The 24451-nt window shown below is 46.1% G+C and overlaps 1 protein-coding gene across 1 annotated transcript in view; it reads left to right on the forward strand.

The window, feature by feature from the left end:
* The first annotated feature begins 9966 nt into the window (after positions 1–9966).
* Positions 9967–24451, forward strand: part of LOC106574433 (inactive dipeptidyl peptidase 10) — a 33720-nt gene continuing 19235 nt past the window's right edge. Inside the window, exons 1-3 of the mRNA XM_014150320.3 lie at positions 9967–10349; positions 22419–22533; positions 22820–22915. Coding sequence (XP_014005795.2) covers positions 10323–10349; positions 22419–22533; positions 22820–22915 — 238 coding nt within the window. The 5' untranslated portion in view covers positions 9967–10322. The remainder of the gene's footprint in view (positions 10350–22418; positions 22534–22819; positions 22916–24451) is intronic.

The raw sequence follows: 24451 nt of genomic DNA on the forward strand, positions 1-24451 counted from the left end.
ATGAGACCCTGGTCTTAAATGGGCTTCCCTGAATCAATGAAAGTTAAATAATAAAACAAAAATGTCACTTATACAGTATCTCCCAACTCCAAAAAAAGCCAATTAAAGAAAAATATCACTGGGCTGTTGATTACCTTTCCTCTCTCCTTTTATTTTTTAGAGAGGAGCTCGGGAGCTTGGCTTGAATAATATGTAAAGGTCGATCTCAGTCACACCTGCTGCTGTTCTATCACTGATGTTACATGGCTGTTATTCTGATATTTTGATTGGTCGTATTTGTAAGTTAGAGGACATTAACGCGGATTTGGCGGGTTGGATCACTTTCCATATAGTGGTGTCTTGAGATGTCTTGTCATAGTAGTATTGGCTCTGTCCCTGTCCCTCTCTCAATCTCTTCTATCTCTCGCTCTCTCTCTCTCTCTCTCTCTCAATCTTTTCTATTTCTCTCTCTCAATCACTTCTAAAGTGCCTACGAAAAGTTTTCAGACCCCTTGACTTTTTGCACATTTTGTTATGTTAAAGCCCTATTCTAAAATTGTTTAAATGTTTTTTTCCCCCTCATCAATCTACACACAATACCCCATAATGACAAAGCAAAAACAGGTTTTTAGAATGTTTTGCTGAATATCACATTTACATACAAGTCGGAAGTTTACATACACTTAGGTTGGAGTCATTAAAACTCAGTTTTCAACCATTCCACAAATTTCTTGTTAACAAATGATAGTTTTGGCAAGTCGGTTAGGACATCTACTTTGTGCATGACATAATATATTTTTCCTACAATTGTTTACAGATTATTTCACTTATAATTCACTGTATAACAATTCTTGTGGGTCAGAAATTTACATACACTAAGTTGACTGTGCCTTTAAACAGATTGGAAAATTCCAGAAAATGATGTCATGGCTTTATAAGCTTCTGATAGGCTAATTGACATCATTTGAGTCTATTGGAGGTGTACTTTTGGATGTATTTCAAGGCCTACCTTCAAAGTGCCTCTTTGCTTGACATCATGGGAAAATCAAAAGATATCAGCCAAGACCTCAGAAAAAACATTGTAGACCTCCACGAGTTTGGTTCATCCTTGGGAGCAATTTCCAAATACCTGAAAGTACCACGTCCATCTTTACAAACAATAGTACGCAAGTATAAACACCATGGGACCACGCAGCCATCATACCGCTCAGGAAGGAGACGCGTTCTGTCTCCTAGAGATGAACGTACTTTGGTGCGAAAAGTGCAAATCAATCCCAGAACAACAGCAAAGGACCTTGTGAAGATGCTGGAGGAAACAGGTACAAAAGTATCTATATCCACAGTAAAACGAGTCCTGTATCGACATAACCTGAAAGGCTGCTCAGCAAGGAAGATGCCACTGCTCCAAAACCGCCATAAAAAAGCCAGACTACGGTTTGCAACTGCACATGGGGACAAAGATCGTAGTTTTTGGAGAAATGTCAGATGAGACAAAAATGAGACAAAAATAGAACTGTTTGGCCATAATGACCATCGTTATGTTTGGAGGAAAAAGGGGGAGGCTTGCAAGCCAAAGAACACCATTCCAACCGTGAAGCACGGGGGTGGCAGCATCATGTTGTGGGGGTGCTTTGCTGCAGAAAGGACTGGTGCACTTCACAAAATAAATGGCATCATGAGGTAGGAAAATTATGCGGATATATTGAAGCAACATCTCAAGACATCAGTCAGGAAGTTAAAGCTTGGTCACAAATGGGTCTTCCAAATGGACAATGACCCCAAGCATACTTCCAAAGTTGTGGCAAAATGGCTTAAGGACAACAAAGTCAAGGTATTGGAGTGGCCATAACAGAGCCCTGACCTCAATCCTATAGAATATTTGTGGGCAGAACTGAAAAAGCGTGTGTGAGCAAGGAGGCCTACAAACCTGACTCAGTTACACCAGCTCTGCCCAAAATTCTGGGCCAAAATTCACCCAACCTATTGTGGGAAGCTTGTGGAAGGCTACCCAAAAGGTTTGGCCCAAGTTAAACAATTTCAAGGCAATGCTACCAAATACTAATTGAGTGTATGTAAACTTCTGACCCACTGGGAATGTGATGAAAGAAATAAAAGCTTAAATAAATAATTCCCTCAACTATTATTCTGACATTTCACATTCTTAAAATAACTGACCTAAGACAGGGAATTTTTACTCGGACTAAATGTCAGGAATTGTGAAAAACTGAGTTTAAATGTATTTGGTTAAGGTGTATGTAACGACTTCCGCCAAAGTCGGCTCCTCTCCTTGTTCGGGCGGCGTTCAGCGGTCGACGTCACCGGCTTTCTAGCCATTGCCGCTCCATTTTTCATTTATCCATTTGTTTTGTCTTGTTCCCTGCACACCTGGTTTTCATTCCCCATCACACTACATGTATTTATTCCTCTGTTCCCCCTCATGTCTTTGTGTGTAATTGTTTGTGTTACGTGTCAATTTTGATGCGCTAGACTGGTGTTCGTTTGTGCCGTGTTTTATTCACGAAGTATGTTTATTTGTTTGAACAATAATTATTGTGACTGTTTGCGCGTGTTGCACTTTTGCATTATTGGCTGGAGGATTCGACGCATTAGCGTCCGTCTGTTGGTTTCTCCTGCCTAAAAAAAAAGTGTGCGCCTACAGTCACACCATTGACAGAATTACACTCCAAACATGGAGTCAGCAGGAGCAGGTACCCCGGTCAGAGGAGTCGAGGAGCGCGTCCAGGAACACTCGGCAATGCTGCATCATCTCGGTGCCATGATGGATCGCGTTGTCCAGACCATGGACCGCTGGGAGAGACAGGAAGTTGCGTCGATCAGCGCAACCGGGGTTAACTCTACCCGTCCCGTCCGGATCCAGTTCCAGTGGAATGCATCTCTCCCTTCCCAGGGAGTATAATGGCATGGCAGCACAGTGCCAGGGGTTCTTCTTACAACTGGACCTATACCTGGCCACCGTTCACCCAGCTCCCTCGGGAAGGGAGAGAGTGTCCGCTCTCGTCTCATGCCTCTCGGGGAGAGCTCTGGAGTGGGCAAACGCCGTATGGGGAGAAGGAGACGTGGCGTTGGACCACTTCGAGGAGTTCACCCGCCGCTTCTGGGCCGTCTTCGACCATCCGCCCGAAGGAAGAGCGGCGGTGGAACGCCTCTTCCATTTGAGGCAGGGGACGAGGAGCGCACAGGAGTTCACACTGGAATTCCGGACCTTGGCCGCCGGAGCCGGATGGAACGACAGGGCCCTCATCGACCACTACCGATGCAGCCTGTGCGAGGACGTCTGATGGGAGTTAGCCTGCAGGGATGCCACCATCAATATTGACCAACTGGTGGATCTGTCTATCCGGTTGGATAACCTGCTGGTCACCCGCGGATGTCCAGAGGGGTCTCTGTCGGTTCCATCTTCCAGCACCCCCGCTCCGGTGCTCGTGGAGCTGGGAGGGGCTGCGTATAGGGAGGCTGGAGGAGGGGCCTTCACGTGCACCATCTGTGGCCGCAGAGGGAACACTGCCTGTCGGTGCCGGGTTGGTCCCTCTGGGAGTCGAGGGAGCAGGCAGGGCACTCTGGCGTCACCCCAGGTGAGTCTGCACCACTCTCACCCAGAGTCCTCTGTTGTCCACCTGTTTGTACCTGTTTTTTTTCCTGAGTTTTCCCTGCATTCCCAGCATAAGGCGCTCGTCGATTCATGTGCAGCTGGGAATTTTACAGACAGAGCGTTCGCCCTTAGTTTAGGGATCCCCATTATTCCTGTGGTTAGACCTTTCCCGGTACACGCTCTGGATAGTCGACCATTAGGGTCCAGGCTAATCAGGGAAGCCACCATCTCCCTGGCCATGGAGATGCAGGGGGTCAAGAGGAGAGAATCAGTCTCTTCCTCATTGACTCTCCTGCGTTTCCCGTGGTACTAGGCCTTCCCTGGTTGGCTCGGTATAACCCCACCACTTCCTGGCAACATAGGGCTCTCACGGGGTGGTCGCGAGAGTGCTCAGGGAGGTGTGTAGGGGTTTCCGTTGGTGCTACCACGTGGAAAGTCCAGACCAGGTCTCCACCGTGCGCATCCCCCCAGAATATGCCAATTTGGCTCTCGCCTTCTGTAAAAAGAAGGCGACTCAATTACCACCCCATCGACGGGGGGATTGTGCGATAAATCTCCTGATAGACGCTGCACTTGCCAGGAGTCACGTGTATCCCCTGTCGCAAGCGGAGACGGCGGCTAGGGAGACATATGTCTCCGAATCCCTGCGTCAGGGGTACATTCGGTCCTCCACTTCACCTGCCTCCTCAAGTTTCTTTTTTGTGAAGAAGAAGGATGGAGGTCTGCGCCCGTGCATTGACTATCGAGGTCTCAATCAAATCACGGTGAGGTACAGTTACCCGCTACCTCTTATCGCCACGGCAATTGAGTCAATGCACGGGGCGCGCTTCTTCACTAAACTGGATCTCAGGAGTGCGTACAACCTGGTGGGTATCCGAGAGGGAGACGAGTGGAAGACGGCATTTAGTACCACTTCAGGGCATTATGAGTATCTCGTCATGCCATACGGGTTGATGAATGCTCCATCAGTCTTCCAATCCTTTGTAGACAAGATTTCAGGGACCTGCACCGGCAGGGTGTAGTGGTGTATATCGATGACATTCTGATATACTCCACTACACGCGCCGAGCATGTGTCCTTGGTGCGCAAGGTACTTGGATGACTGTTGGAGCATGACCTGTACGTCAAGGCTGAGAAATGCCTGTGCTTTCAGCAGGCCGTCTCCTTCCTAGGGTATCACATTTCCACATCAGGGGTGGAGATGGAGAGTGACCGCATTGCAACCGTGCGTAATTGGCCGACTCCCACCACGGTAAAGGAGGTGCAGCGATTTTTAGGGTTTGCCAATTACTCCCGGAGATTTATCCGTGGTTTTGGCCAGGTGGCTGCTCCCAATACCTCACTGCTGAAGGGGGGTCCTGTTTGTCTGCAGTGGTCGGTTGAGGCGGACAGGGCTTTTGGGCACCTAAGAGCTCTGTTTACCTCGGCTCCCGTGCTGGCCCATCCGGATCCCTCTTTGGCGTTCATAGGGGAGGGGGACGCATCCAAGGCTGGGATAGGAGCCGTGCTCTCTCAGCGCTCGGGCATGCCACCGAAGCTCCGCCCCTGTGCTTTCTTCTCCAAGATGCTCATCCCAGCGGAGCGGAACTATGATGTGGGGGACCGGGAGCTGTTGGCTGTGGTTAAGGCTTTGAAGGCGTGGAGACGTTGGCTTGAGGGGGCTAAATACCCTTTCCTCATCTGGACTGACCACCGCAACCTGGAGTACATCCAGGCAGCGAGGAGACTGAATCCTCGTCAGGCAAGGTGGGCCATGTTCTTCACCCGTTTTATGTTTACCCTGTCCAACAGACCAGGTTCCCAGAATGTGAAGGCAGACTCACTGTCCCGGCTGTATGACACAGAGGAGCGGCCCATGGATCAGACTCCCATTCTCCTGGCCTCCTGCCTGGTAGCGCCGGTCGTGTGGGAGCTGGACGCGGACATTGAGCAGGCGTTGCGTACGGAGCCCGCTCCACTCCAGTGTCCCGTCGGGCATCAGTACATTCTGTCTGCTGTCCTGCTGTCCGTGACCAGCTGATCTATGGGCCCACACATCACCCTCCTCTGGTCATCCAGGGATCAGTCGCACGGTGCGCTGTCTGAATGGGAAGTACTGGTGGCCCACCTTGGCTAAGGACGTGGGGGTTTATGTTTCCTCCTGCTCGGTGTGCGCCCAGTGTAAGGCTCCTAGACACCTGCCCTGAGGTAAGCTACATCCCTTACCCATTCCACAACGGCCTTGGTCACACCTGTCAGTGGATTTTCTGACAGATCTTCTTCCCTCACAGGGAAACACCACGATCCTGGTCGTTGTGGATCGTTTCTCTAAGTCCTGTCATCTCCTCCCTCTGCCTGGTCTCCCTACGGCCCTACAAACTGCGGAGGCCCTGTTTACACACGTCTTCCGGCACTACGGGGTGCCTGAGAATATAATGTCTGCTCGAGGTCCCCAGTTCACTTCGAGAGTCTGGAGGACGTTCATGGAACATCTGGGGGTCTCGATCAGCCTCACCTCAGGTTTCCACCCCGAGAGTAATGGGGAGGTGGAAAGAGTGAACCAGGATGTGGGCAGGTTTCTGCGGTCCTATTGCCAGGACCGGCCAGGGGAGTGTGCGGCGTTCGTGCCCTGGGCAGAGATGGCACAGAACTCGCTCTGCCACTCCTCCACCAACCGCTTCCCCTTTCGGTGTGTATTGGGGTACCAGCCGGTTCTGGCACCGTGGCATCAGAGTCAGACCGAGGCTCCTGCGGTGGACGATTGGTTCAGGCACGCGGAGGAAACAGGGGAAGCCGCCCATGGTCACCTCCAGCAGACCCGGTCCGAACACCGGGGCCTCACTGCGGTGACGGTCCGCGCTGGTCATTTGGTGCAGCGCGGACCGTCACCGCAGTGAGGCCCCGGTGTTCGGACCGGGTCTGGCTCTCGACCCGAAACCTGCCCCTCCGCCTGCCCTGCCGGAAGCTGGGCCCGCAGTTTGTGGGGCTATTTAAAGTCCTGAGGAGAGTGAACGAGGTATGTTACAGGTTACAGCTTCCCCCCAATTACCATATTAACCCCTTGTTCCATGTGTCTCTCCTCAGGACGGTGGTGGTTGGTACGCTCCCAGAATCTGAGGTGCGGGAGGTTCCTCCGCCCCCTCTGGACATCGAGGGGGCTCCGGCGTACTCGGTCCATTCCATCCTGGATTCGAGGCATCGGGCGAGGGGTACGGTCCGGAGGAGAGGTGCTGGGTTCCGGTGGCGGATGTGTTGGACCCTGAAATGCTGCAGGATTTCCACCGTCTCCGGCCGGATCGCCCTGCGCCTCGCCCTCTGGGTCGTCCCCGAGGCCAGTGTCGGCGTGCCGCTGGAGCCGCGCGTCAAGGGGGGTGTACTGTCACAACTTCCGCCAAAGTCAGCTCCTCTCCTTGTTCGGGCGGTGTTCGGCGGTCGACGTCACCGGCTTTCTAGCCATCGCCGCTCCATTTTTCATTTATCCATTTGTTTTGTCTTGTTCCCTGCACACCTGGTTTTCATACCCCAATCACACTACATGTATTTATTCCTCTGTTCCCCCTCATGTCTTTGTGTGTAATTGTTTGTGTTACATGTCAATTTTGACGCGCTAGACTGGTGTTCGTTTGTGCCGTTTTATTCACAAGGTATGTTTATTTGTTTGAACATAGTTATTGTGACTGTTTGCGCGTGTTGCACTTTTGCATTATTGGCTGGAGGATTCGACGCATTGGCGTCCGTCTGTTGGTTTCTCCTGCCTAAATAAAGTGTGCGCCTCTTCACAACTCTCTGCTCTCCTGCACCTGACTACGCTCCCAGTACGCACACCATTGACAGTGTATGTAAACTTCTGACTTCAACTGTAACTATTCAGACCCTTTACTCAGTACTTTATTGAAGCACATTTGGCAGCGACTACAGCCTCAAGTCTTCTTGGGTATGATGCTACAAGCTTGGCACACCTGTATTTGGGGAGTTTCTCCCAAAATCTGTTTTTGTGTTGTCATTATGGGGTACTGTGTGGATTGCTGATTATTTAATCAATTTTAGAATAAGGCTGTAACGTAACAAAATGTGGAAAAAGTCAAGGGGTCTGAATACTTTCTGAAGGTACTGTATATCTCTCTCTCTCTCTCTCTCTCTCTCTCTCTCTCTCTCTCTCTCTCTCTCTCTCTCTCTCTCTGTCTCTCTCTCTCTGTCTCTCTGTCTCTCAATTCAATTCAATTCAATTCGCTTTATTGGCATGACGTAACAGTGTACATATTGCCAAAGCTTATTTTGGATATTTACAATATAAAAATAAAAATAAATGAAAATGAGAATCAAAATTGTCAACAGGACAACAGTAACAACAATAACCAAGGGTCAAAATAACCATACATTCAACAATAACAATAAGCATACAGTAGAGTACATGTGCAGTTTGATTGGTCTGTCAGACACTGTCCCTCAACTTATGGCACGCAGCAATGTAGTGCGCTGCCAACCCACAGCTCTCTGCGTCCTCCCCCAACAGGACGGGTAGCCTATCCTCATCAGAGAGGTCTTTGAAACCTTGAATAAGGGTTTCAAATTTGGGAAAATGACACTCTCTAATTGTTTTATATTTTTTACATTTTGTCAGGAAATGCAGCTCCGTCTCAGGTTCTGCTGTTGTGCCGTGGTTGCACAGCCTTTCCTCTACTGGGAGCCAGGTTTTCCTGTGTCTACCCTTCTCAATGGCAAGGCTGTGCTCACTGAGCTTGTACTTTGTCAAGGTTTTTCTAAGGTTTTGATCAGAAACCATGGTCAAATATTTAGCCACGGTGTACTGTCGATTTAGGGCCAGATAGCACTGCATTTTGCTTTGTGTTTGTGCTTGTGTTTCCCAATAAGCAATGTAGTTTTGTTTTGACTGTGTTGTAATTTGGTTTATTCTGATTGAATGGAAGCTCTGGTCCTGAGGCTTCAGTGTGTTAGTAGAACAGGTTTGTGAACTCAGCCCCAGGACAAGCTGGATGAGGGGACACTTTTCTTTGCTCAGCTCTTGGCATTGCAGGGCTTGGTAATGATATGAGAGGGGGTCACTGTATTTTAGATGTTTCTAAAACTTAATTGCTCTTTTTTGAGTTTTTATATTAGTCGATATTTGCGTAACTCTGCCCTGCATGCATTGTTTATAGTTTTCATCTCTCTCTCTCTCTCTCTCTCTCTCTCTCTCTCTCTCTCTCTGGTACACACCCACACCATTCCACACACACCCCACACACACCTTCAACACTAACTCAATGACAAATCAGCCCTGTGTTTGTGAGCAACAAGGAATTTGTACCAATTTGTAAATCACAAATAGAATCTTGCAGGACATGGCGCTCATTTGGAAGAGTAATGATGTTGTGAAGAATATGCAGGCCCGCGTATGACTCAGAGTCTTTCAACAGGACTGGGGATGGATAGCTACTCTGAGAGCTGCTATGTGGACCATGATTGCTTGGCAGTGCAGCAGATAAAGGAACCTTGCAATCTGCATCATTAACTCAGGCTGGAGACTTTTCAAACACCTGAAACAGCTTCTTCCTGTAATCTAGAGCCATAATCATTATGCTTAATTATATGTCCAAAATATGATATCTGGGTAAAAAAAATTACAGGAATGTGAGTCTTATTTAGTACATTTAGTAATTGCTTGCTTTTCTAAAGTCTACCAACCTTGCTAGCAGGGATGCCGCCTAAGATAGTTAGTTAGACAAGCTAGCTACTCTAACTTGATTGATTGCCTGAAATGGCTTCTTGGTACTGTACCTAGTTATGAGGTTGGGAGATTGGGAGCCTACCTGGGCTAGCTAAAGCCAACTTCTTAAAATTGCTAGGAACTAGTAGTACTACAGAGAAACAATAACGATGTAAAAAAAAAAAAAGTACAGTATTTTTCTATAATAGTTTTTCTTTTTACAGATATAATCTGAGGGGCCACGTGCCCCATATGGGCATGACGCCTCTCCATGAAAGGCACTACAGGCCGCTAGTTTAAGGCTGGCAAGATTATTGTCCATGGAGGTGATAACAAATTTTCCTTGTAATATTTCTGGTTTGTCAGATATATTTTGCTTCAGTGAACGACTGTCCATTCTTTCAAAGCACAATGCCGTAGTGTAGTTTGGAACTTCAGCACCATGGACAGCTCACATTGAGCAATGTATCCTTCCAAGTTCGAGATTCATTTATTCAAGCTCAATCTCACACTAACACTAAACTGGATTATGATACAAAAAAAAAAGACACATCACATTATTGATAAAAACCCCTTGCCAGTCTAATTTTATCCAGTACTCTGCAAACTCTTGTCATGAACATGAAGTGTATTATTTTCCCGCCCCCTTTGCCGAGTGTGTGTCTCTTTTATTGTAGTGAGGGGGGGATATTTCTACTCGTGGTCGTGGATGTTTACAGCGTCAGCAACACACATCACACACTTTCTTTCTCGGGATATTGCGTGCTTTCCTCTGCTTGAAAGAGATAGGGGATATTTCATACACTGGGGGGTTTACCTTTTCTCCATAAATGCTTCTTTGAAATGCGAGCTCCGGTAGATTTCTTGAAATCGTGATGCCCCCTGCTTGACTTGGGTTAGAATTTCTGGATTGTGTTGTGCGTCAAGACCCTCGCCATTCTCTGGGTTTATACGTAGATATATCAGCTACCCCGAAAGGTCTGTGCATACATTGCACACATTATCGAGTCCATCTGCCCGAGGAGGTCCGAAAATCAAGATTACACAATGACAGCTTCAAAGGAAGGAGAGGAGGTAGGATGGTACACGCTAATACTGATTTTGATTGAGGCATTGTATTTGTGTAGAGATGGAGTGCTTATTTTCAGTTGAGTCTGTGTAACTGCGTGATGGATGCAACAGATCCGTTATCATGCAAAACAGAACCGATGTCATAATGCGAGGGATTCGTTTTGTCGGAAAAGACGTGAGATGTATTGATCTCTTCGGATAGGCACTCTCTTTTTAATCCACTCCTTTTTTTAAATTAAGATTTAGCCTATCATTCATGGTAGTTTTATTAGCTGACTCCCAATGATGTGTATTGTATTGACATCTTTCCATCACGACCCTGGCAACTACACCATAACTGCTAAGATGAACTGTTTCATAGGTTTCTGAAGTTGTCTTATGTTATCACAACTTACAGCAAAAGCAATGTCCTGAACATTCTAGTTGTTAAGCCAACTCCCAGAGAAGTATAGCATGCATGCATAGGAGCCACATATAGTTAGTCTCATTACAGATGTGTCAACCTCAGTTAGTAAACCCCTATTCAGTTATGTGTTGCTTCAATCGAACATAAGTTTAGTTGATATTCACATTAAATATGTACATCTCATGGATTCAAGACCAAGACACACTGATCATTCTCCTAGGCAATTCACTTATTTCAAGGTGAGATCTTATTACTTGAAAGTGATTCCTATTTATAACAATAATAATAGTAATAATTTGGTGGGTGCTTATATTTGTCCTATTTTGTACAAGAGTGCATTATACGCATGTGTGAATAGAAAATGCATTTTTATGTATATCCTCCCTGGCTAACTCCCTCTGAGACACCCTTGGAGAGTGGGGTCGCGGCCAGGGTCCAGGGTCTGGAGCAATTAGGGTTAAGTGCCTTGTTCAAGGGCACATCAGCATATCTTTCACCTTGTCTTCTCTGGGATTTGAACGCAGCGACCTTTTGGTTACTGGCCGAACTAGAGCTTGGATGATAAACCGAAAATGATCGACACGGACCATACTGATATCATTCAGTATGATTAGTAGCCTATACCAGAGAAATAGGAAGTTTGAAATGAAATGCATTTGTTAATATGTGTGATTGTTAATGGGACAGTGAATGACTACAACCATCAAACCAGTAGTAATAGTTTAAAGGATGCTGCATAATAATGTTATACATGTAACCTATTTATCATTACCACACAAATTAGTAATAATTATTTATTGCAAAATTGATTTTTGTCTATATCGCCCAGCTCTAGGCCCAAACCGCTATTGTAGTTGTCTGAGTAGGAAGTGCTATTGAGTAGAGGGAGATTTCTTGATCTGTGTGTGTGTGTGTGTGTGTGTGTGTGTGTGTGTGTGTGTGTGTGTGTGTGTGTGTGTGTGTGTGTGTGTGTGTGTGTGTGTGTGTGTGTGTGTGTGTGTGTGTGTGTGCGCGTGTGTGCGTTTGTGTGAGTGCGTGCGTGCGTGTCCGACCAACCCTGCCATGTGGTAACTCCAGCTCTCTGGGATCCATGAAGATGATAAACTTCATATACAGGGACAAAGGAAATGATTTAGCCCATTGCACATTTTGGAAATAACTATAGTCAGGTTTGTATACAAATATAGGCATGCTGTTTAAAATGCTTAGCAGTAAGCTGAAAAATGCTCCCCTTATGATAACCGAAGAGATAACAAAGACTCCCCAAATGGTCATTCAATGTCAGGGAATCTCTGAGATCTCTTACACAACTGACAATCATTGTATGTTTGAGGTACAAATCCTTTCATTAGCCGAACACATTGCGACGACTAGAGTTCCTCAGCCAACCCTTGCTGTTTAATTTAGATTGTTTAATGTTATCTAAAACCTGGACTGCAGTTCTTGCCGGCCTTATGCTCTGGTTTTCATTAATGATTCAAGTTTTCAAACATAGTTTCAGGAGAATCTGGCCAGCTCTCTGCTTAGGCTTTATCTGGCTTTGTTAAGTAGAAGGATAGCTCCGATACGTGTTTAACAAGTACTCTGAGACTTTTAAAGCCCAGTGCTGTGCAGTGACTGCTCAGGCAGCTGGTGAGTACAGCGGAAATCCCATTGACAAACATGTAGTCTCAGTAGGAAAGAACATGATTTATAATAAATCTTCTCTGGATTAGGAGCAGAATACAAATTTGACCCTCTGTGTGTCTGTGTGTGATGTGTATGCATGTGTGTTTTTGTGTGTGTGTGTGACATGCTCAGCCTTTCCCTTACACTACACCAACCTTGTTTGTGTGAATACTCTGACATTGATAGAACCATCCTCATACGTGTGTGGCCTAGATGCATATCTGAACTCAGAAGGTTGTCCCGACATAACCAAAGGAAAATACCACCTAATGACTGGAGGTCATCCAAAAGGGCAAGTGTCGTAGCCTTTTTTGAAAATCAAATAAACTTGTTATTTGTCACATGCTTCTACAGGTGTAGTCTAACAGTGAAATGCTTGCTTTTCCAACAACGTAGAGTTAAGATAATGATACAAAATGTAATGAAAAAATGTACATAGTGACATGAGGAATGAATACACCGTGAATAATGAATAACAGTAACAGGTACAAGTAACGTGGGAGTACCAGTACCGAGTCGATGTGCAGGGGTACGAGGTACTTTAGGTAGCTATTAGGGCTGGGATTTGCCAGTGACCTCACGATACGATATTATCACGATACTTAGGTGCCGATATGATATGTGATATGTATGATATGTGATATGTATGATATATGATACGTTTCTATATATTACAAATCGATACCGGGATTTTACTGTGATTCGATGTTCCAAACATATTGCTCATCGTATGTAAAATAAGACTTCGATTTTGTAAAAAAAAAACACTGGTATCTATGTACAGTTAGGTAGGGGTAAAGTGACTAGGCAACAGGATAATGCAGATAATAGACAGTAGCAGCAGCGTATGGTGAGTGTGAATGTGTGTGTGATTGTGGGTGCGTGGTGTCAGTATGCATGCGTGCGTGTGCTATGTGTGTGCATGTGTGTGTTGGAATGTCAGTGTAAGTATGTGTGAGTGTGTGGGTAAAGTCCAGGGTGTGTGCATAGAGTCAATGCAAGAGAGAGAAAAAAAGGGTCAATGCAGGTAGTCTGGGTAGCCATTTGTTTTTATCAGTCTTATGGCTTGGGAAGTAGAAGCTGTTCAGGCTCCTGTTAGTTCCAGATTTGGTGCACTGGTACCGCTTGCTATGCGGTAACAGAGAGAACAGTCTACGGCTTGATGGCTGGAGTCTTTTGAAAGGGGTCCTGGATGACAGGGTGCTCGGCCCCAGTGATGTACTGGGCTGTACTCACTACCCTTTGTAGCGCCTTGCGGTCGGGTGCCTTGCCGTTGCTGTACCAATCGGTGATGCAGCCAGTCAAGATGCTCTCAGTGGTGATGCTGTAGAACATTAGAAAGATCTGAGGACCCATGGCAAATCTTTTCAGCATCCTGAGGGGAAAGAGGCGCTGACATGCCCTCTTCCCAACTGTATTGGTGTGTGTGGACCATGTTAATTCCTTAGTGATGTGGACACGGAGGAACTTGAAGCTGTCGACCCGCTCCATTACAGCCCCGTCGATGTAAATAGGGGCATGCTCGCCCCTCCAGTTCCTGTAGTTCACGATCAGCTTTGTCTTGCTGACATTGAGGGAGAGGTTGTTGTCCTTGCACCACACTGCCAGGTCTCTGACTTCCCTATAGGCTGCCTATTTTGCACTCACGTCATGGTTCTCTTTTCAATGGCCTGAATACAGTGAACTAGAGGGAGAGAGTGAGACATTACTAGTCTATACCTGTCTACAGCTCCGCTCTGATGTATGACGAGGCTGGCTAGCTGAATGTACTGCCAACAGATCTCATAATGAAACCACTACAACAGTACAGCTCACCTCTAAATAATTCAAAATTCACTGAAAGCTTCCCAGTTGGGAGTTATGGTTATGTACTGTATACAGCCCAGGGGTAACTCCACATACCTGTTTGATTCAATACATTCATGACAGGTTAGACTGAGTTAAGGCTGAGTTGGGGGCCTTGGGAGATCAAACCCATCTATTTTCTTGGCACGTATCTGTAAATATTATATTCATATTAGCTCAAGTCCTGGGTGTGAGTGTGTTTTCCTTCACAGGCTCAGCATTAGCAAGTCCCACTAACACCCTGGACCAGAGCTAGTTTTACATTAATATCTGTTATGAATTGGGACTCATAAAAGGGGTCATTAGGGGCCAGACAGTGACAGGTGGCCCTGTGGTCACAAACAAGAAGAGTCTGACAGCAGAGTGGAGGGGAGATGTGTTCTGTAAGGACTTGGCAAGGCCTCAATCGCCCTAATTGCACTTGTTTGTAGTGGCTGGCACATAGTTTGACCATCCACATTTGAACATTTGTCCTCGTCTTGTCGTGTCCCGTGTATATATACACTGCTCAAAAAAATAAAGGGGACACTTAAACAACACAATGTAACTCCAAGTTAATCACACTTCTGTGAAATCAAACTGTCCACTTAGGAAGCAACACTGATTGACAATACATTTCACATGCTGTTGTGCAAATGGAATAGACAACAGGTGGAAATTATAGGCAATTAGCAAGACACCCCCAATAAAGGAGTGGTTCTGCAGGTGGGGACCACAGACCACTTCTCAGTTCCTATGCTTCCTGGCTGATGTTTTGGTCACTTTTGAATGCTGGCGGTGCTTTCACTCTAGTGGTAGCATGAGACGGAGTCTACAACCCACACAAGTGGCTCAGGTAGTGCAGCTCATCCAAGATGGCACATCAATGCGAGCTGTGGCAAGAAGGTTTGCTGTGTCTGTCAGCGTGATGTCAAGAGCATGGAGGCGCTACCAGGAGACAGGCCAGTACATCAGGAGACGTGGAGGAGGCTGTAGGAGGGCAACAACCCAGCAGCAGGACCGCTACCTCCGCCTTTGTGCAAGGAGGAGCAGGAGAAGCACTGCCAGAGCCCTGCAAAATGACCTCCAGCAGGCCACAAATGTGCATGTGTCTGCTCAAACGGTCAGAAACAGACTCCATGAGGGTGGTATGAGGGCCCGACGTCCACAGGTGGGGGTTGTGCTTACAGCCCAACACTGTGCAGGACGTTTGGCATTTGCCAGAGAACACCAAGATTGGCAAATTCGCCACTGGCGCCCTGTGCTCTTCACAGATGAAAGCAGGTTCACACTGAGCACGTGACAGACATGACAGAGTCTGGAGATGCCGTGGAGAACGTTCTGCCTCCTGCAACATCCTCCAGCCTGACCGGTTTGGTGGTGGGTCAGTCATGGTGTGGGGTGGCATTTCTTTGGGGGGCCGCACAGCCCTCCATGTGCTCGCCAGAGGTAGCCTGACTGCCATTAGGTACCGAGATGAGATCCTCAGACCCCTTGTGAGACCATATGCTGGTGCGGTTGGCCCTGGGTTCCTCCTAATGCAAGACAATGCTAGACCTCATGTGGCTGGAGTGTGTCAGCAGTTCCTGCAAGAGGGAGGCATTGATGCTATGGACTGGCCTGCCCGTTCCCCAGACCTGAATTCAACTGAGCACATCTGGGACATCATGTCTCGCTCCATCCACCAACGCCACGTTGCACCACAGACTGTCCAGGAGTTGGCGGATGCTTTAGTCCAGGTCTGGGAGGAGATCCCTCAGGAGACCATCCGCCACCTCATCAGGAGCATGCCCAGGCGTTGTAGGGAGGTCATACAGGCACGTGGAGGCCACACACACTACTGAGCCTCATTTTGAGTTGTTTTAAGGACATTACATTAAAGTTGGATCAGCCTGTAATATGGTTTTCCACTTTAATTTTGAGTGTGACTCCAAATCCAGACCTCCATGGGTTGATAAATTGGATTTCCATTGATTCTTTTTGTGTGATTTTGTTGTCAGCACATTCAACTATGTAAAGAAAAAAGTATTTAATAAGATTATTTCTTTCATTCAGATCTAGGATGTGTTGTTTAAGTGTTCCCTTTATTTTTTTGAGCAGTATATATTTACATATTTTCTTCGCATATCTTTTTATATATATTCATTTCTTTCTAAAAACTCAACTTCAAAACACTCTCCTGCAACTTGCCTCACCAATTGTTTAAAAAAAAGTATTATTCACCTCAAATCAGTTCACTGGCTAACATTAGTATTCAGCTAACCACGGTTGGCGGTCATCAGCTATCCTTTAGCTCAAAAAGCTATCGGCAGTTTTTTGTACAACGCGACTCAGACCAGAGCATACCGGACCTATTTTCTCTCCATGTCCCCGGATTTCTACCGCAAGCTCTGGACACTTACACCTGGATCTTGCAGCTAGCTAGCTGCTATCCGAGTGACTATTGGCTAACGTCAGTCCCGGAGTTCCATCAGCCACTCCTGGGCTACAATCACCTATCCGGACCCGTTTTACTGCTGATGCGGAGCCCCACCGGGCCTTCACGACCGGACTACCGACGTTATCTGCCTGAGGGAGTTATCCAACTGGCCCCTCCGTCGCGACGTAACCTGAACGCACATCTGCGGCCCACTAATCGTTATCTGTCTTTCTTGGGCCACTATAACTATAACTATTTTGCCAATTGGATTGATCCCCTCTACCACACGGAACCCCACTAATCTGCCGACGGAAATGCACGAGGTGGCTAAAAACAGACCATCTTTTGCCAGCTTGCTACCCATTGCCCGGCTAGCTGTCTGAATCGCCATGACCCCAACCAACCTCACTACTCACTGGACCCTTATGATAACTCGGCTAAGCATGCCTCTCCTTAATGTCAATATGCCTTGTCCATTGCTGTTCTGGTTAGTGTTTATTGGCTTATTTCACTGTAGAGCCTCTAGCCCTGCTCATTATACCTTATCCAACCTATCAGTTCCAACACCCACACATGCGATGACATCACCTGGTTTCAATGATGTTTCTAGAGACAATATCTCTCTCATCATCACTCAATGCCTAGGTTTACCTCCACTGTATTCACATCCTACCATACCTTTGTCTGTACATTATACCTCGAAGCTATTTTATCGCCCCCAGAAACCTGCTCCTTTTACTCTCTGTTCCGGACGTCCTAGACTACCAATTCTCATAGCTTTTAGCCCTATCCTTATCCTATTCCTCTTCTGTTCCTCTGGCGATGTAGAGGTGAATCCAGGCCCTGCAGTGCCTAGCTCCACTCCTATTCCCCAGGCGCTCTCTTTTGTTGACTTCTGTAACCGTAATAGCCTTGGTTTCATGCATGTTAACATTAGAAGCCTCCTCCCTAAGTTTGCTTTATTCACTGCTTTAGCACACTCTGCCATCCCGGATGTCCTAGCCGTGTCTGAATCCCGACTTAAAAAACTCTGAAATCTCCATCCCTAACTACAACATTTTCAGACAAGATAGAATGGCCAAAGGGGGCGGTGTTGCAATCTACTGCAGAGATAGCCTGCAGAGTTCTGTCCTACTATCCAGGTCTGTACCCAAACAATTTGAACTTCTACTTTTAAAATACCACCTCTCTAAAAACAAGTCTGTCACCGTTGCCGCCTGCTATAGACCACCCTCTGCCCCCAGCTGTGCTCTGGACACCATATGTAAACTGATTGCCCCCATCTGTCTTCAGAGCTCGTGCTGCTAGGTGACCTAAACTGGGACATGCACCCCAGACATCCTACAATCTAAGCTTGATGCCCTCAATCTCACACAAATGATCAATGAACCCACTAGGTACCACCCCAAAGCCGTAAACACGGGCACCCTCATAGATATCATCCTAACCAACTTGCCCTCTAAATACACCTCTGCTGTTTTCAACCAAGTTCTCAGCGATCACTGCCTCATTGCCTGCATCCGTAATGGATCAGCGGTCAAACGACCTCCACTCATCACTGTCAAACGCTCCCTGAAACACTTCAGCGAGCAGGCCTTTCTAATCGACCTGGCCCAGGTATCCTGGAAGGATATTGACCTCATCCCATCAGTAGAGGATGCCTGGTTATTTTTTTTAAATGCCTTCCTCACCATCTTAAATAAGCATGCCCCATTCAAGATATTTAGAACCAGGAACAGATATAGCCCTTGGTTCTCTCCAGACCTGACTGCCCTTAACCAACACAAAAACATCCTGTGGCATTCTGCATTAGCATCGAACAGCCCCTGTGATATGCAACTTTTCAGGGAAGTTAGAAACCAATATACACAGGCAGTTAGAAAAGCCAAGGCTAGCTTTTTCAAGCAGAAATTTGCTTCCTGCAACACAAACTCAAAAAAGTTCTGGGACACTGTAAAGTCCATGGAGAATAAGAGCACCTCCTCCCAGCTGCCCACTGCACTGAGGATAGGAAACTCTGTCACCACCGATAAATCCACTATAATTAAGAATTTCAATAAGCATTTTTCTACGGCTGGCCATGCTTTCCACCAGGCTACCCCTACCCCTACCCCGGTCAACAGCACTGCACCCCCTACAGCAACTCGCCCAAGCCTTCCCCATTTCTCCATCTCTCAAATCCAGTCAGCTGATGTTCTAAAAGAGCTGCAAAATCTGGACCCCTACAAATCAGCCGGGCTAGACAATCTGGACCCTTTCTTTTTAAAATTATCTGCCGAAATTGTTGCAACCCCTATTACTAGCCTGTTCAACCTCTCTTTCGTTTCATCTGAGATTCCCAAAGATTGGAAAGCAGCTTCCGTCATCCCCCTCTTCGAAGGGGGGGACACTCTTGACCCAAACTGCTACAGACCTATATCTATCCTACCCTGCCTTTCTAAGGTCTTCGAAAGCCAAGTCAACAAACAGATTACCGACCATTTCGAATCCCACCACACCTTCTCTGCTATGCAATCTGGTTTCAGAGCTGGTCATGGGTGCACCTCAGCCACGCTCAAGGTCCTAAACGATATCTTAACCGCCATCGATAAGAAACAATACTGTGCAGCCGTATTCATTGACCTGGCCAAGGCTTTCGATGCTGTCAATCACCACATCCTCATCGGCAGACTCAATAGTCTTGGCTTCTCAAATGATTGCCTCGCCTGGTTCACCAACTACTTCTCTGATAGAGTTCAGTGTGTCAAATCGGAGGGCCTGTTGTCCGGACCTCTGGCCCTCTCTATGGGGGTGCCACAGGGTTCAATTCTTTGGCCGAGTCTCTTCTCTGTATACATCAATGATGTCGCTCTTGCTGCTGGTGAGTCTCTGATCCACCTCTACGCAGAGAACACCATTCTGTATACTTCTGGCCCTTCTTTGGACACTGTGTTAACAACCCTCCAGACGAGCTTTGATGCCATACAACTCTCCTTCCGTGGTCTCCAACTGCTCTTAAATACAAGTAAAACTAAATGCATGCTCTTCAACCGATCGCTGCCCGCACCTGCCTGCCCGTCCAGCATCACTACTCTGGACAGTTCTGACATTAGAATATGTGGACAACTACAAATACCTAGGTGTCTGGTTAGACTGTAAACTCTCCTTCCAGACTCACATCAAACATCTCCAATCCAAAGTTAAATCTAGAATTGGCTTCCTATTTTGCAACAAAGCATCCTTCACTCATGCTGCCAAACATGCCCTCGTAAAACTGACCATCCTACCGATCCTCGACTTCGGCGATGTCATTTACAAAATAGCCTCCAATACACTACTCAATAAATTGGATGCAGTCTATCACAGTGCCATCCGTTTTGTCACCAAAGCCCCATATACTACCCACCACTGCGATCTGTACGCTCTTTGGCTGGCCCTCGCTTCATACTCGTCGTCAAACCCACTGGCTCCAGGTCATCTACAAGACCCTGCTAGGTAAAGTCCCCCCTTATCTCAGCTCGCTGGTCACCATAGCAGCACCCACCTGTAGCACGCGCTCCAGCAGCTATACCTCTCTGGTCACCCCCAAAGCCAATTCCTCCTTCGGCCGCCTCTCCTTCCAGTTCTCTGCTGCCAATGACTGGAACGAACTACAAAAATCTCTGAAACTGGAAACACTTATCTCCATCACTAGCTTTAAGCACCAGTTGTCAGAGCAGCTCACAGATCACTGCACCTGTACATAGCCCATCTATACTTTAGCCTAAACAACTACCTCTTCCCCTACTGTATTTATTTATTTTGCTCCTTTGCACCCCATTATTTATATTTCTACTTTGCACTTTCTTCCACTGCAAATCTACCATTCCAGTGTTTTACTTGCTATATTGTATGTACTTTGCCAACATGGCCTTTTTTTGCCTTTACCTCCCTTATCTCACTTCATTTGCTCACATTGTATATAGACTTAATTTTCTACTGTATTATTGACTGTATGTTTGTTTTACTCCATGTGTAGCTCTGTGTTGTTGTATGTGTCAAACTGCTTTGCTTTATCTTGGCCAGGTCACAATTGTAAATGAGAACTTGTTCTCAACTTGCTTACCTGATTAAATAAAGGTGAAATAAATACAAATAAAAAAATAGTCAGGAAGTTATAGAGACTCAGTGACTGCAGGGGGAATCCTCACTGCTCTCCTAAATCCCAGTGCCTTGAGACGATGGTCTGTCAAAAATCACTATTCTACTGGATGATGTGTACAAACTTGTTTTTTTTGTACAGTAGATTTCTCACGTCAAGCACAGAATTATATAGGACTGTATATCTATAGCTGTACATTCTAGCCTGGATCCAAACTGAATTGTTCTATTTACATTTTGTGAATTCACTTTAAATCCAGGCTAGTAAGCTTCTGCTCCCGGTGAACACAATGTTCTCCTTAACTTGTTTCTTGGGAAAGCACAGTAGGTTCTCCGTAGTAGGCTAGACGAACGGATTCAGACTCACAGAGCCATGACTCATGCTTCTCAGTGCTAATCAATAGATGAATGAAACGCCACAATTACCTGGAACATGACCTTGTTAGTTTGTTTGTCTGCCCAGCAGTGTCTCTCACATTACAGGTGATTCTTACGGTGTTGATTACCTTGCGCTGGACTGCCTGTCTGTTTTGCATCCTTGCTTGTCTATTTGCATTGTTCTGATGAATGGTCTTGTTTCCAAAATGTAACAGGCAGGAAAAATGATTGTCCGGATGTTGCCGTCCCAAATATTTTCTTTATTGAATTGTTATAACCACCTCATGACAAATTAACAAAGGATGAAAAAACACCTAGAACCGCATTTACCAAAAATCTGTTTGGTTTTATAGTTGTTATACATATTACATTAACTGGTCATAGGTTACAGGCTATGAACCAATCATGTAAATCCGGTATGCTTTTACAGTAATTCTGCATTCTTCCCCAAATCAATTCAACCAACCATGTTCAGCTGTAATTCTATATGCTTACCAACATTAGATTAAATGGGCATAATTGATTTATGTATAGAATATAGACATACCAAAAATTTATGCAACAAGCCAGGTTAAAACTGTCTCCCTCTATGCCTCAGTGGTTACGACTCAGTGTTTTTAGAGGAGAAATGAAAGGGACATTCGAAGGTTTCAGGGAGTATTCTCTCTGGAGATAGCTTCTTGAGAGCAATCAATAGTTTGTGTTTCCACCACTCTCTGCCCTCCCTACGTCCCTTATGTACTGCGAAAGGAAGGCTAGGCGGTGTACTGTAACACCCATCTATACACCTCTCAGCTCTAATCACGTCAGCTCTGGTCAGTCAAAAAATTGCTAGACACACACCTATTCACTCTGACATATTCAGAATGTTCATCATGAAAAGGTGGACACCTACTGCTTTGAGACAAAGTCATGTCCATAGATAGCAGTGTGGTCGCATTTAATTAAACCATAAGCTTGCAGTGACTGACTGGTACTGTAATTATATTAGGGATTATATTGTAGGAAGTGGTGGGGTTGGATCTCATTGCTGACACCAAAAGTGGACTCTACTTAATTGCAATTTAGAATTGGAATCTTACAATATTGTTTTATTAAGAGTCTACAAGTGCATAAGGAACACAGTATTTCCCCGTTCCATAGGAGCCTCTATGTTTCATAGGAGCCTCTAATACCAAACATGTTCATGTCTGATAGTAATCATTACATTATTTAGTTGAAGAGGGTTCTCAGTTTGCTTCGTGTGTTTTTTTTCCAGGACTTTGTGCAAGTAAGCCCTGAATCAAGGAACTACAAAGGAATAGCCATCTCCCTGCTGGTCATAGTGGCAGTTTGCTCCCTCATCACCATGTCTGTCTTTGTTCTCACACCAGGTACTGTACCCACCAGGGTGACCAAGAGACCTCATGGGGTTTATTTTTAGGGTCATAGTTACTGTATGCCTGTATTCTAACTAACACAATATAAGAATCTGAATTTTTCCTGGTCAGGTTATTTAGTCAGAGCCCTGAGTTTTTCAAAACAGTTTCATGATCAGGGTAATATTGACTGTTGTTATGTGTGTATGAATATAAATTATTTTCCTGTGTGATTTTATCCCCATCAGGCTGTAATATCCGTATTTTGATAACTGGTCTGACACTGTTATCCTATTTTCAGTGGAACTTCCTGGTGCGGCTAACTCCAGACTTACTGTGCTGGACCTGTTTAAACCAGAGTTCTTGGTGCACGATCCTGAGGCCAGGTGGATAAGTGGTAAGTACTTTCAGGATAACCGTCTAACATTCTTGTTGTAACGAAGCCTTTAGACTGATCCCTATCCTCTCAATCTGATTGAGGCTCACATGAAAAGGTTGGATTTCATTAAAAAGCACCCCAAAAAGCAACAGTTTATAAGCCCTCGTCAGTCCCACAAAGGGTCTGCCCAGGAGGCTACGATTATAAGAGAAAGGGTGTGGCCAGGAGGCTACTATTATAAGAGCAAGGGTGTGGCCAGGAGGCTACTATTATAAGATAAAGGGTGTGGCCAGGAGGCTACTATTATAAGAGAAAGGGTCTGCCCAGGAGGCTACTATTATAAGAGAAAGGGTCTGCCCAGGAGGCTACTATTATAAGAGAAAGGGTCTGCCCAGGAGGCTACTATTATAAGAGAAAGGGTCTGCCCAGGAGGCTACTATTATAAGAGAAAGGGTCTGCCCAGGAGGCTACTATTATAAGAGAAAGGGTGTGACCAGGTTGGCTAGTTTTTGGAAGATATTAGGCTACAGTCTATCTGATAGTTGGATGAGGGTGACAGAGATTCTATTCTCTTGACATGATCCTAGAATCATAAAGAAACGATCAAATCATAGATTTTAGTTTGTTGTTGTTATACATTTTAAACGTTGTTTCACTCAGAAGCAGAGCATTCTGAACCTCTCAACTCAAGCATGGAAGTATTCCTGCAAGCTTTCATCTCATCTTGAGCTATAATGACAGCTGAGAGTTTAGCATGGCATGGGAGCAACACCTCCTGACCCGTCTCAGTAAAACAGATGGCCTCCCAGTCATGCCTCAATTCTGGCCGGTTTGCCAAAACAGGGTGGACTCTATCTCAAGCCATCACTGGGAGCCCCTCTGGGATATACTCTCAGGTCAAATCTCCCAGTCCCATATCCAGGACAATACCCCTTTCTCCAAAACCTAGCAGGTTTCATAATAGTGTGAGAGAATAATTTGGGGTGGCAGCGCTGGTGTCTGTCCTGTTGCCTGAGCTAGTGTGGTTCCTCTTCGATCTTCTTGGCCACAGCGAGCGGGCTGTCTTCCAGCCTGTGTATGAAATGGAGGCCTGGAAGCCTGCGGAGAGCTTTTCCATCCAAGGGTAGCAAATACAAATTACTTTTTCAGTCGCCTGTTGATTCTCATTATGGGGATTGGAGTGTGATGCCTTCTCGCACACTGTGTTGACCTGATGGACTGCATTAACTCTTATGGGCCTCCCATCTTTTTTCACAACGCCTTCCGCGATGGATCAAGCCATATCATCCGCCCCCTCGTCCGCTCATGCTGACGTTTCTCCTTCTGTAGGACACATCGATAAAACTTTGCGACCCCTCCATAAAACACTGTGAGAAATATAATGACTAGTGATTTCATCACCACCTCTCTCATGTTAGCTGACATTACGTTATAGTGGGAAATATTGGTGAGATTAGAGCCAAGCTCACAGGTGGTATGAAGACAGGCAGAAAGACAGACAGACAGACAGTGATATAATGGTGAAAGGCAGTGGTCTGCCATGGCACAGCTGCA

Source organism: Salmo salar, chromosome 16 (assembly GCF_965601325.2).
Source record: "Salmo salar chromosome 16, fSalSal1, whole genome shotgun sequence".
In the NCBI taxonomy this organism is placed as follows: domain Eukaryota; kingdom Metazoa; phylum Chordata; class Actinopteri; order Salmoniformes; family Salmonidae; genus Salmo; species Salmo salar.